This window comes from Nothobranchius furzeri, chromosome 11, assembly GCF_043380555.1.
Source record: "Nothobranchius furzeri strain GRZ-AD chromosome 11, NfurGRZ-RIMD1, whole genome shotgun sequence".
Taxonomy (NCBI): domain Eukaryota; kingdom Metazoa; phylum Chordata; class Actinopteri; order Cyprinodontiformes; family Nothobranchiidae; genus Nothobranchius; species Nothobranchius furzeri.
In genome coordinates this window covers 1838934-1852560 of record NC_091751.1, presented here as the reverse complement: position 1 = coordinate 1852560, position 13627 = coordinate 1838934, and the positions used below count along the sequence as shown (strand labels likewise).

General features: G+C 43.3%; 1 protein-coding gene across 2 annotated transcripts in view; it reads left to right on the top strand.

The window, feature by feature from the left end:
* Nucleotides 1-13627, top strand: part of slc66a2 (solute carrier family 66 member 2) — a 59327-nt gene that overhangs the window by 32936 nt on the left and 12764 nt on the right. For both annotated transcript variants that reach the window (XM_070556173.1, XM_070556172.1), the window contains one exon: nucleotides 7721-7937. In XM_070556173.1, the coding sequence (XP_070412274.1) occupies nucleotides 7721-7937 (217 nt within the window). The remainder of the gene's footprint in view (nucleotides 1-7720; nucleotides 7938-13627) is intronic.

Here is a 13627-nt window from a genome sequence, read left to right as displayed (position 1 = left end):
ACGAACTGGCGCGAGTAGTTGCACACCCCTAGGAAGCTCAGAAGTTCGGAGACGTTCGTAGGAGGTGTGATGGTGGCCACACCTTGAATTCTGCCAAGTTGAGGCTGCACTCCCTGTGGCCCCACAAGGGACCACTGACCTTTGGCGAGAGAAATCTTTGCAGATGCGAGCTGACCCATGACATGGTCCAGCTCGGATAGGTGGTCATCCAAGGTACGCTTACGAACAAGAATGTCGTCAACATAGATGAGGGTACCTCGCTCTCGAGCATCAGGGCAGTCTTTGTCCAAGAAGATGTTGAACTCAGCTGGTGAGTTGGAATAACCAAAAGGACACCGAGTGAAGGTGTACTGGTGGTTGGCAAAGGAGAAGGCTAGGTTGTGTTGGACCGATTTATAGACAGGAATTGTCCAGAATCCAGATGCAATGTCAAGGGTGGAGAAGTATTTAGCGTCTTTCACCTTTGGAAGTTCTTGTTCCAGGCGCGCCATCGGCCACCTAGACAAGAGAACCTGTTTGTTGAGTTGCCTGTAGTCAATGGTTAGTCGCCACTTACCATTAGGCTTCTTTACTGGCCACAGTGGAGCCAAGTAGGTGCTGTTGCATGGTCGGATGATCCTTTTAGCCAAGAGGCTTTCAATGATTTCCTGGACTGGTCCATGGGATGCAAGGGGAATCTTGTATTGATGCACAAAAGTCGGCTCAGCATGTGGCAGTGTTGGAATCCTGACTTCATGGATAGTGGTTAGACCACCGTCCAAGGAGTTGAGTAAAAGAAAATCTTTGTATTTTAACTAAAGTTGTCGTAGTTTGTCTCGCTCGACATCGTTGGTAAGAGCATCTGCTTGGTCCACGACCTGTTCAATCTGAGACGGAACATCAGAGGGAGTCTCTGATGGCTTTGAGCTCGGCAGTGAGCATGCGGTTTCCCCACGCTCAGGATCACTTACCGCAAGGCAGTGTGAGTCGGGGAAAGAAGGTGGAATTAATGGCCGAGGTTTTCTAACACCTGCCCTCAGTTCTCCACCTCGAATGTCGATTAAAAACGTCCAAGCGCTTCAAAAGGTCAATACCTATGAGCAAAGGCATGGTCCCACTCTCACAGACGTAGACGGGATGTGTCAAGCTCATGGGCCCTATCGTGAACTGGAGCAGAGTCTTAGAAGACAAGAGCAATGTAGAATCAGTGAAAACATGGATAGTTAATGCACAGGGAAACAGTTCTGGAGGGCGCACACACCCCCTTACATCCAAGCAGGTGCGGTCATAAAGAAAAAGAAGAAGAAAATATCATTTCTATAGCGCCTCTCAAGATAAAAATCACGAGGCGCTTCACAAAAACAAAAAAAATGTAAAAATATACAAAAGCATTTAGAAAATGGTTAAAAATATATTTAAAATGAGCAAAAAATAGACAAGTGTGATATATATATATATATATATATATATATATATATATATATATATATATATAATATATAATTTTTTTAAGAGAGAGAGAGAGAGTGAATAGGAAAGAGGGAAATCAGTGGATCCAAGGAAGGTGGAATAGGTGGGGAGAGCAGAATAAAGAGAGTGGTTAAGAAGGTCATACAAAAGCCAGCTTTAACAAGTGAGTCTTCAGCTGCTTTTTGAAGGAGTTCACTGAGTCCACTGATCTCAGGCTCAGGGGGAGAGAGTTCCAGAGTCTGGGGGCCACAGCAGCAAATGATCTGTCACCTTTGGTCTTTAGCCTGGTGCTGCACAACCAGTAGGCTTTGATCACTGGACCTCAGGGACCTGCTGGGGGTGTAGGGACGAAGAAGATCACTAATGTAAGACGGTGCTTGTCCATGTAAGGCCCTATAGACCAGAACCAGGATCTTGAAATGAACCCTGAAGTTGACTGGCAGCCAGTGAAGCTGGAGGAGAAGCGGGGGGTGATGTGGGTGTGTTTGGAGGACTTGGTCAGAAGCCGAGCACAGGCATTCTGAACCACCTGTAGACGGTTCAGGGAGGTTCTGCTCAGACACGTGAAAAGAGAGTTACAGTAGTCTAAGCGTGAGGAGATGAAGGTGTGGAGAACAGTCTCAAGTTCAGAGCGAGACAGAATGGGACTCAGCTTAGCAACGTTCCTGAGATGGAAGAAGGAAGGGTGAACAAGAGAACTGACATGAGAATCCAGGGTGAGAGCTGGGTCAAAGGTCACACCAAGATTCCTGACGGAAGGTTTGGTCTGAGAAGCAAGCTGACCAAGAGAGTCTCTGACTTTGGGAACCAACTTGTCTGGGGCACAGATGAGGATCTCAGTCTTATCTTCACTCAGCTGAAGAAAGCTCCCACTATCTAGGTTTTGATAGTCTAAGCAGGTGTGTAACAGGAGATGTACAGTTGGATGTCATCTGCATAAAGATGGTAGGAGATTCCTTTGAAGGAGCTTAGGATGTGCTGAAGAGGAATCAAATAGAGGAGGAAGAGCAGAGGCCCCAGCACAGAACCTTGTGGGACACCATGGGTAAGGGAGGTGGTGGAGGACCTAAACTTGGAGACAGCCACAAAAAAGGAGCGCTCAGAGAGATAAGAGGAGAACCACTCCAGAGCAGATCCTGATAGGCCTACCCGGTCTCTCAGCCTCTCCAGTAGCAGGTGATGGTCAAAAGTGTCAAAGGCTGCAGTCAGGTCCAGCAGGACCAGAACAGAACAGTCTCCTGCATCACTGTGAGTCAGAAGGTCATTAGAGACACTAAGAAGAGCTGTTTCAGTAGAATGAGCTCTACGAAAACCTGACTGGAAGCTATCATAGATGTTATGTTCATCAAGAGCAGCTGTGAGTTGTTTAGTCACAACCTTTTCCAAGATCTTGGAGATGAACAGAAGTTTAGAGATGGGTCTGAAGCTGCTATGGAGAGAGGGGTCGACTCGGTTTTTTAAGAAGCGGGTGGATTACAGCGTTCTTAAAGTAAGCAGGGACCTGACCAGAGACCAGAGAAGCATTAATTATAGAGAGCACGCTGGGACTGATGGACTGAAAAGCACTTTTAAACAAAGATGAGGGTAAGATGTGGAGGGGGCATGTAGAGATCTTCATAGAGTTAACTAGTTTGGTTAACTCAGGCAAAGAAACCGGAGCAAAGCTATCTAGGATGATGGGCCTGGTTGGAGTTGGGAGAGGCGGCGATAAGGCTGAAGGAGCGATGCTAGATCTAACCTTATTGACTTTGTCCACAAAGAAAGACAGAAAGTTCTCACAGTCTGCAACAGAGTGGACGGAGGCTGTAGGAGAGGCAGGAGAGACGATGCTGCTGATGGTGTTAAACAGCACCCTGGGGTTCCCTTTGCTCTGGGATACCAGGTTGGAGAAATAGGAAACCCTGGCGTCTCTGACTGCAGAGTTAAAGGATGTCAGAAGATCTTTTAGGTGCAGCAGATGGACATGGAGATGGGTTTTCTTCCACAAACGCTCAATTTTTCTGCATTGGCGCTTCAGGCTGCGAAGGCTGTCATTAAACCAGGGAGTAGGGTTCACTGCAGGAACTGATCTGGTTCTGACAGGACAGATGTTGTCCAGAATGGAGAGGCAGTGCTCGTTAAACTGAGAAGTTAAGGAATCTGGGTCGTTATCAGAAGAACAGGGTGGATCAAAAGCAGCAGAAAAATTGCTAGCTGTGCTCTCATTAAGAAAACGAGAACTGACCATACGGCGAGCAGGAGGTGGGGACGCAGAAACTGACAAGTTAAAGAAAATGCAATGGTGATCTGAAATATAAACATACTCAGGACAAACACTGTCAGCATTTAGACTCAGGGTAAAAACAAGGTCTAGAGTGTGCCCCCTGGTGTGTGTGGGACCAGAAACATGATGGGTAAAGCCGAAGGTGTCCATAAGGCTGGATAAATTCATGGCAAAGTGATCAGAGGGATCATCAACGTGGATGTTAAAGTCACCAACAATCACCAGTCTGGACAGCTTCACAGTGGAGGATAGAAAGTCACTAAACTCCTAACCACTCGGGCAGAGTTCAATCAGAGCAGAATAATCAGATGTTTGCTGCCAAACTTCAGTCAGAAACAGAAAATCCAGGTTTTTAGAGAGAAATTAGATCATTGAGCAGGAAGGATTTATTGTTAACAGAGCGGGTATTTAATAGAGCCATACTGAGTGAGGTGGAGGAATCAGAAACTACAGGAACAGCTGGAGTTAGTGGACGTAAATTAGCAGGGTTAGATCCACAGTGTTTCTAAAAACCACTTATGGAGGGAACAGGAGGAGAAACCACTGAGGAATGAGGATAAACCAACCTTAAAAAACTTGGACGGATGAACCGCGCTGCAATGCAGCCTGGCGGGAATGCGGAAGTGGCGCTCAGGTCACCAAACAAAGGACAAGAAGCTAGAATATCACGCCGATGTTACTAGATAAACCACGCTTTAAGAGAAGTCTTATTCTCACCTGGATTCCTGCTCGTTTACCTCTTTTCCTCCGATGTTCTCCCGGGACCGGATAAACATCGCTGGAAACGCCATGATTGGAGTCATCGTTTGGCTCTGGGCCAGTGCGCCATTCAGGTAAACAAGGTACGTCCTTGGTGCATCTTGGGCTATCGTGAACGGACGGAAGGATAAAAGAGTCTGGCCATCATAGGAGATGGTAGCAGGGACACTACTGAAGAGGATCGCAGACAGGAGCAAGGTGGAAAAGAGGAAGTTAGTGGAGAAAAGTTTGAAAAAGTGGCCGGTGACTGCGGATAAGCCAAGCACAGGCGCCATCTTGTTGCCGACCGGAAGCGGAAGTGATGAGACTTGCTCATGATTGTAAAATCTGAACCTGTATCTAAAAGTACATTGCAGGGACACACCTTTTGCAAAATGACATCTACTGTGGGCTTACCACCCTTCCCCTGTGGCAGGAGAGGTCCCAGCAGTATTTCGTCAGGCTCGACACCAGGGGGCACCGGGCCACTGTCCGTGGGGGTGTCACTTATCAATATGGATGGAGCGAATTGCGAGATGTTGAGGGTTTCCTGTAACTTAGAGCCAATTAAAACATCAGATTGCAGAGTTCTCATTTTATCTGGCGGCAGATCAGCAGAACACGGGGTTGCTGCCCCTCCCACCTGAAAATCATTTACAAAATCTTGGATTCTTGTGACACTCTGTTGCAGATTGAAAAGCTGCGATTTCATTCTTCTCATCTCGGCAAGCTGCATTTGGGATCTGTTTGTCAATTTAGCAAGTTGGACTTGGGATCTCTGAAAATCATTTCTCATCTGTAGTATGAGAGATGTCAGTTGTTTAATTTCCGCTGAACTCATTTTAATGCTACAGGTCCTTTAATTTGTTATAAAATTAATGGAAGCTGAACAAGAAACAGTTCTTACTGGTTGATTATAAATGAGCTTTGTTACAGGAGAAATTTTTGTGTTTTGAATGAACATTCAGGCAGAACTGTTAAGTAATGACCCAGAAATATCACTCTACCAACCATACTGAAAATGGTTGGTCGATGCTGCGTGGTCTTACCACTCAAGATGGAGGTTTGGTGCTCATGCACCATCCATCCCTGGCGATGGCTCAAATGCTACCGAAGTCCGTTTCTCACACTGAAGTGTTAAAAAACGCTGCTAAATCAACTCGAACGAAGCAAGTTTTTATCCCTTTGTGGGTAACGGATTTAGAAGACACAGGAGAGCTGTGTCGGTCGATTTTCGGCTACGGTTTGCAACTCCGTTTTTGCCTAAACCAAAAGCTAAGCTTAGCAGCTAAGCGCTAAGCTAGCGGGACCTGTCAGCAGATTCTGGCGATTTTGGTCCAATTCTGCAGTAGAACTGGCCGGTGCGAATAATTGAACGTTCGTGAGCATTCATATTATTATTCAGCCTAATTTAGCGTGGACAATTCGTATTGCCCGTGGCTATTCCGTTTAAGAGCTTATGTAAGCTAGGCTATTGCTAGGCAACTCAACGAGGCGGACTACCGATCAAATCGGCAGCCTGGAAGCGAACTCCCGGTGGAGATCTCTATCTCCGTTACACGAGTTATCACGCAGTGTCACAAATCACTCAAAAACATATTTAAACATATATTTACATGCAGATGACAGCCGGAAAAAAAACTGTTCTTGCTATAAACTCCCAATAGCTTTAGATGGAATCAAAATGGCTGCGTATGACGTTAGACTTAGATGAACAGAGATGAGTCTGCGCCTCCTTGTTTTAAATGGCGATGCTGCCCTCAAGTGGCGCAGCACGAAATTGTACCCTTATTCAACCAAAAACGTAAGTTTTAGTGTTTTTCTGTCTAAAAATGTCTCAGACTGAACACGATACGTTTAAAATGTACAAATATCTGGCTAAGCTCGCCATGCTGTAATGATTTAAATTACATGCAATTTAATAAGCCATAAGGCGTAGGATTCCATAGGAAACATGAAATCCACCTTATGGATCTGTGAGGTTATTTAAAGCAGAAGATCAGAACTTTTTAATGCAGGGATTAGATAGCAGCTTCGTATTCACTCAGAGACAACTGAGGAGAGAGAAAGTCAAGCTGAAAAGTTTAGAATTTTATTACTAACAAATTAAACTAGACTGACTTTAAGCGCTAAATATATAGTGTAACTAAAGTGAATGAGACGGTGAATGGATGATGTGTGATGTTGGACGTAGAACGGGCAAATCCGAAGCTGCGATTAGTTCTGATGGGAACTGAAGGTGATGTTTTCGCGTTAAGCTTTGGTTAGGAGATTCATAAACACATTCAACGCCATTTGCCGGTCTATCTACCCTTCAGAAAGCCCCCTTTAGACCAGGAATGTCGAGGTCCAGCTTGACCTTCTCTGGAACCGAGTCGGTAGGAAAAGCAGCGGTTGCCGACCAGACCATACCAGTCTGTGAGATACTTCCGGGTCACGACAATTTGTTGGTGTCTGGTGAGACCCGAGCCTGGGTCTTGATGGTTCAGCTTTTATTCTGAAAGGAACTTTTGCAGCAGTTTGAACAGCAACGAATTTTCCAGCTTGACGTTGGTTCTTTCGGTTAAAGAGGAAAGTTACGGATTGGCCACTCCGACAACTTCTCTGGAACACTTTGAACTGGCGTTAGAGATGATGTGGGCATAGTTTTATACTTCGGATGTCATGGTTTATGGTCGGATGAAAGGTTGACAGGTTTTACCAAACACCATCAAAACCATGCCTCCGTCAGATCTGTAAGATTCTGATTGGATCAGTGAAAGTAATGTGTCATGTCTTTTAACGCTACGTGAAATGAGTCCTGTTGGAGCATTTAAAGTCATAGTACTTTTACATTCTATAGGATTATAATAAAGTAATTAGTATTTTGACTTCACAGATCGGTCACATCTTATTTGTTGACTAACACTTGGTTGGATTAGCTTTATTAAAATAAGAGTTCTTTGATTAATTAAAAGAAAAGAGTTCATTCTTCATTCTTCTGTTGAGCTGAAAATAAGCAGGTTAGAGCGAATGCATGAGACCTTGAGACCATATCTCACGCAGACTAGTCCTGTGCAGAGGAGGGGAAAAAACAGTCATTTCATTCCGTTACAGTCAATTAGAGGCGAGATGTCCAAATATCAGGAAATAAGACTCAAATAAGACATTTATTCCTGCTAGACACCTCTGCAAATGAGTGAAGGACTTCTTAAATGAAAATATTTCCAATAATTACACAATCACTCTAACAATATTGTCAAATCTTTCTATTGTTTTGTGCCAATCTAGACTTTGACTGGAGCTACTTTTGGTCATGGAGTCACTTTGTGGACTACTTGCAGTGTGTGCTGGCCTTCACTCTGGTAGCGGCCTACATCACCTACCTCCTCCTGGAATCCACGCTGTTCGTGGAGACTCTGGGCTTTCTCGCTGTATTCAGTGAAGCTATGCTGGGCACACCACAGCTGTACTGCAACTACCAGAACAAATCCACAGAAGGCATGAGGTAAGCAGTCAGTGCAAGCTAATACTGATCTCTGTCATTTTATTTTGAAAGTCCCTTGGGAAATGTTGCTGGCTTTGGGTCTGGAAAAGAATTTTTGGAGGTGTATATGATATGCAACACACTGTTAATGTTTAAAAATGATATCTAATGTCACAAAAGCCACACCATTGTTGTTCTATTTGTTGGTGTTGTAATGGAGACAGGTTATTTAACTACCTGTCATGTATTTGGAGGGTTGCAGGTTTGCACCCCCATCAGTCTGCCTCTGTCATTGTGTCCTTCGGTAATACCCACCTTACCTGCTGCTAGTAGTCAGAGGGAACCATTGGTGTCTTGTGTGGATGGTAGCCCCATGTCTGTCAGTGTTCCCAGGACTGCTGTAGCTCACCATCACCGTGTGAATGTGTGGGTGCAAGAATGACTATTGTGTTGCGAAGCACCTTGGGAGGTTCTGAAGCTGAAGTCCTGTTAGTCATCATCACATACTAATGAATATACATCTTTGCATTTGACCTATCCCCGTGGGGAGCAGTGAGCTGCAGCAGTGAGCTGCAGCAGTGGCTGCGCTCGGGAACCATTGTTCAAGTCCGCCTGGCAATGTTTATCTTTATCTTTTAATGAATCTGTCCAAAAAGGTCCTGTCTGCACAAAAACATTTACCTCATTTTCAGGACAAGCTTAGCTTTCGACGTCTGTAAAGATTTAGCAGTTATTTTGTTCGAAATTACCCAAAACAGTATGTAATACCAGAAAAAACAAAAAACAGATTTGAGTTTTCTTCAGAAATTTATGAATAGAAAATACAAATGTGCATGAATAAAAAATCTGAAATAGCAGAAATCAAACCTAACATGTATTACAACCTTGTATTGATTTTTTTTTTACATGTACAACTGTCAGTGTCTGAGTTTCAGGTGATAGTCTGAAAGACTCCACCTGCTAAGGAAGCTAAGAGCACTCAGTGTGAACATGGACATCCTAACAACTGTACATAAATCACTGATTGAATCCATTCTAACTTTCAATATTACAGCTTGGTATAACTTTCTTCCAGTTATAAACAAAACAACTCTCTCGCATTGTTACATTAGGCAGCTGTCTCTGGTATTGCCTGTTGCTGGTGATGGTGGATGACTCTTCATCAGAAGAATCTCTAAAGTTAAAAATATATCAAATTATATAACATTTATTCAAGCAGTTAAGACTAGAAAATGAAAACTGAATAAAATAAAATACAGAACTAAAGCTAGAAATATATTTGAACTTTAGATAAACTTACCTCAGCTGTGATGGGAAATCATCTTCACTCACACCTGAATCCTCAACCACAGTAGCAGTAGTAGTAAAATAGTATAGTAATAGCAGAAATACTAGACAGCAAAAACTGGAACGTGTTTAGTGGAAAATATTTAGTGCAGAGATACTTACTGCATTTGTGATGGAAAAACAATGTGGGCACATCCTGCTCCTCATCAACAAATTGTGAGAGAAATTTCCTCTTCTACAAGATTTCCTGATTTCTTTCATTATTTAGAAAAACAAATCTAACATAAAATAATAAAAAAGCCTCCGTGAAAAACGCAGCTGAAAAAAAAAAGAACTACAGGTGGTAAAGCGAGTACAAGCACGACAAAACAATGTCAAATATTACTAAATATATCCTAAAATTACTATATACAAACATAAATTAAAATATTTACCGAAAATATTTATTATTTATATCAGTAGAAGAGGTAGAAGTTGAAAATACGCGTCGAAAACGATTCCTCCGCTCCTCTAGGAAGTGTGATCATTTTCTGGTTGTTGGGCAGGGACTTGCCATAATGTATTGTATACCACTGGAAAGCGTAGAGCACATATGTCAGAGTCTGGCCCGCGGAGCATTTTTATGTGGCCCGCGAGATAAATATCAAAAATATAATAAAACTGACCCGCTGGCCGATTTTACCGCAAAGACTTCAACTCCCATGATGCTTTGCGGCGCCAGCACGGAGCAGACGCGCCCCCTCCTTTGTGTTTTTTCAGCGCCGAGGCAGTCAGAGGTAGTTGGGTGTCTGCAGCTCCGCTGTCTCGGACAAACTACACTCCTCTCATTCAGCGCCGAGTTCACTCAGCTGTTTTCTGACGTTGAAGCCCAGAAACGGAGATTCTAGCCGCTCAGTAATGTGTTCATGACTGAAAGAGAAAGTTTTCCAACTAACTTCCAGACAGAGCTGATATAACTCCAGCGAGCAGCGACACGCTCAAACCAGCACGACTCTGTGGTCGTGTTTCCTCCCCGACACACGACAACGTGGTCAAGCTGCTCAGACATGTTCATCAGCACAAACCTATGTGAGCACCTGTTGTCATCTAATGTTGTCATTATTATGATGAAGATGAACAAAACAACAGGAGTCTCCTCCTCAGCTCAGATCAACCCCATGATGCAGGTATCTGGCTGGAACAGGTGAGCATCACAGTAAACCAGTGGAGCAAACTGAGCTTTAAATATGTTGGTTTGATGCTCTTTTTCTGCTCCAAAACATGAAAGTTAACAGGTGAGATGTTGCATTTTCATTTAAGATAAAATGATATTTTATTTTGTTGTTGGCCCGTGAGAAAAGATTTAACCTACAGTAAACAGGAAGTGGAAAGGCTGCAGATAGATGAATAGAATAGAAAATCTCTTTATTGTTCCTCAGTGGGGAAAGCTAGACGTCACAGCAGCGATGACACGTATTACAGGAGAAAAAAAGGAGAATAAAAATAAGAAAAATGAAGAAACAAGAAAACATAAATCCTGAATAGATTTAAAAATGCTGATTATACCACAAGTAATGAATACCACTGATGTGTTTTATTTAAAACTGACTTGCTCGTGTGTCATTTGGTTATTCCACATTCAGTGTTAATGCAGAAATATGTTTGTTTCCAAATTTAAAGGTTCAAAATTGCATTTATGTTGATAAAGAAAACGTGCAATTTTACCGTCACTTTTTCAAAAAATATTAAGTTTGGCCCTTGACTCCGTCCCAGAGTTTCATTTCGGCCCCGTGTGAGTTTGAGTTTGACACCCCTGGCGTAGAGCTTCAGCTTTCAGAATCAGTTGGAATTACATTGATTGTGTAAACGATTAAAGAGTTATGGTAGTTCAAAGTATGGAAGCCATTTTGTGTCGGCACCGACACAACCGCAGTAGAAGGGTTCCAACCCCTTAAAGTTGAGTATCAAGTCGGGAGGTGTTGGGTCCCAGTTTTAAAGGCCTGCTATGACCTGACCGGACTTGAACCCCAATCTCCCAGTCCCAGGGCGGAAGTTCATACCACTAGGCCACTGAGAAGGGTCAGAAGACTATGTAAGTACAGGTCTTTTGCCATTTGACCATTTGCGTGTTTTTTACATAGACCAAGCTTTCAGTAAACATCTTTCTGTGTTTGGCTTCTAATTCCATTTTTGGTTCTTTTTTAAAACACAGGAAAGGTTTCTCTTTACCTTGCTAACAGTTTCGTTTGCGTCTGCAAACCTCCTCAGAGCTGACGCTGATGGTGGTGTCACTTCCTACAGCCGTGGTGGTTATAAAGCACTGAGATTTGAATTGAATCAGGGGAAAGTAATTAAAAGTGACCAAGCCAGAGCCAGGAAACGATTGTTTGTGCATCTCGCCCTTTTGCACAAGTATTAACAGATGGTATCCAGAGTGGACAGGATACCAATAAGACATTGGCTGCAAAGCTGACTTACAACATTCGTAGATCCCACCTTTTTTTAACAAGTGACAGAAGTGAGAATCGTTTCCCCAAACACAATTTATAGCAGGGCTATTTAATTCCGGGCCTCGAGGGCTGATATCCAGCACGTTTTAGTGGTTCCTCTGGTCCAACACACTAGATTCAGTGTTTGAGTCACCTTTGCTCTGCAGAAGCCTGTTAATCACCTGCTAATTGAAATCAGGTGTGTTGAAGCAGAATGAATGTTATGTCTTCGCTGACACATTTCTTTTGAAGTTGTCTGGCATGTTGATGTAAGTTGCAGGTTCCTGACAACCATTTATTAGGCTTGCACAACAATTTGTCTCCAGGTTTCACCTGAAAAGTGAATATGTTAATGAGGTATTCTGTGTAGCGCCGTCTATTACTAAGGAATCATGTTGGCACATTGTTTCAAGTCCGAGGTTGAAATGAGCTTTTTTCTGCTCTTGTTTTTAAGGCATGCTCTTATATAATCAGAATGAATTCTAATGGCTCTTGGAGGCACACACACACACACACACACACACACACACACACACACAACTTCAGTAAAGGAAAAACAAGCTAGTATAATTAAAATAGCCATTATATAGATGTTGATGTTGTTTAAAAAATGGATATGATCTAAGTGATTGTGTCTGAGATTGTCCACGGTTGCACAAGCCTGATGAAAAGCTTTCTCTCTGGATGCCTCTGAGCGGTCTCCCCCTGCTTCTCCGCCTTTCTGCCGGTTGGCTTTCTGCAACCGACAGATAGCAGGGCTCCAACAGGGCTGCCTGTCCGCTTACCCAGCCATCACAGCTCCCACGCTGGGCCTTTCCTCATCTACAGTGTCCACCGAAGCTGTTGTATGTATGTCGTAAGTACACCGGATATCGTCCATCTAGGAAACAAACTGGTCCACCCCACCTTCCTATATGCAGAAAATAGTTTCCCAGAATATTTGCATCTTTGCCATAAAACATTCTTTGAAATTAGGTGGCAGGCAGTAACTGTCCTTAAGGTCGTCCTTTGCATTTGTTCACAGGCCTCAAGCTCACGAGTATGTTAGCCCCTGTGAAATGACTAAAAATAATCTCCAATCAGATCACCACACATTTGTCTAAAGTCTAAATGTGTCGTATGCAGTCAGCCAGATGCCCACGATCACCTCTGCTTCATTCAGCTGGTGGAAAAAAATGAAGAATTGTCCCATAAGATATTTTATTATGGTACTGAGACTTTTTCTTGACAGAAACAGGCAGACTTGGGAAAATTATGGAGTTAACCGCATCGAAACCTTCATTTTACTTTTCTGAAGACCAAAGTTCTGCAACTACATCTTAATAGCACATAATGCTAAAGGCCTTGACTCGTGCATGATTCTTAAAGCTATGCTTCAGTTAAAAGTCTGGCCTGCATATCTCCTTATGCATGGGAGCTAAACTCTATCCTTCACAGAACCCGACTTTGGTTTAAGATTTCTACACATGCTCAGCTTTCCGACCATAAAACTCGCCAGGGTCCAGCAACGGTTGCTAAGGCTATTTCCCTCACACGTTTTCGTCACTGGAGAACCAGAATTATGTAGGTCCATTTCCAGATCCATGACATTTTGGCGTGGCATGTTCACAGTGGTACCTAGTGTCGGGGTGAGTGTGACTTAAAAAAGAAGCAAACTTCTGCTGCAAGAAAGGTGTTGCTCATAGAGCGGTTTCATAAAGAAACACACGTTGATCCTGGTAATGCAGTCACCATAGCTCCAGCCTGTACGAATGTGTTCAGGGCTGATACAAAATACTCTAGCCATCCCATCCCCTTAAATTAAATTCTCAGCATTCTCCAGTACAAGTATGCAGTGGCTCGAGTGGTTGTCTCCCCGCAAAATCGTTGACATGGAACAGCGCTTGAACCTGGCAGTGAAAAAAAACTGGAAAATATTATGTCTATGGGTTTGCCAACATCTCAGACCCACTGACC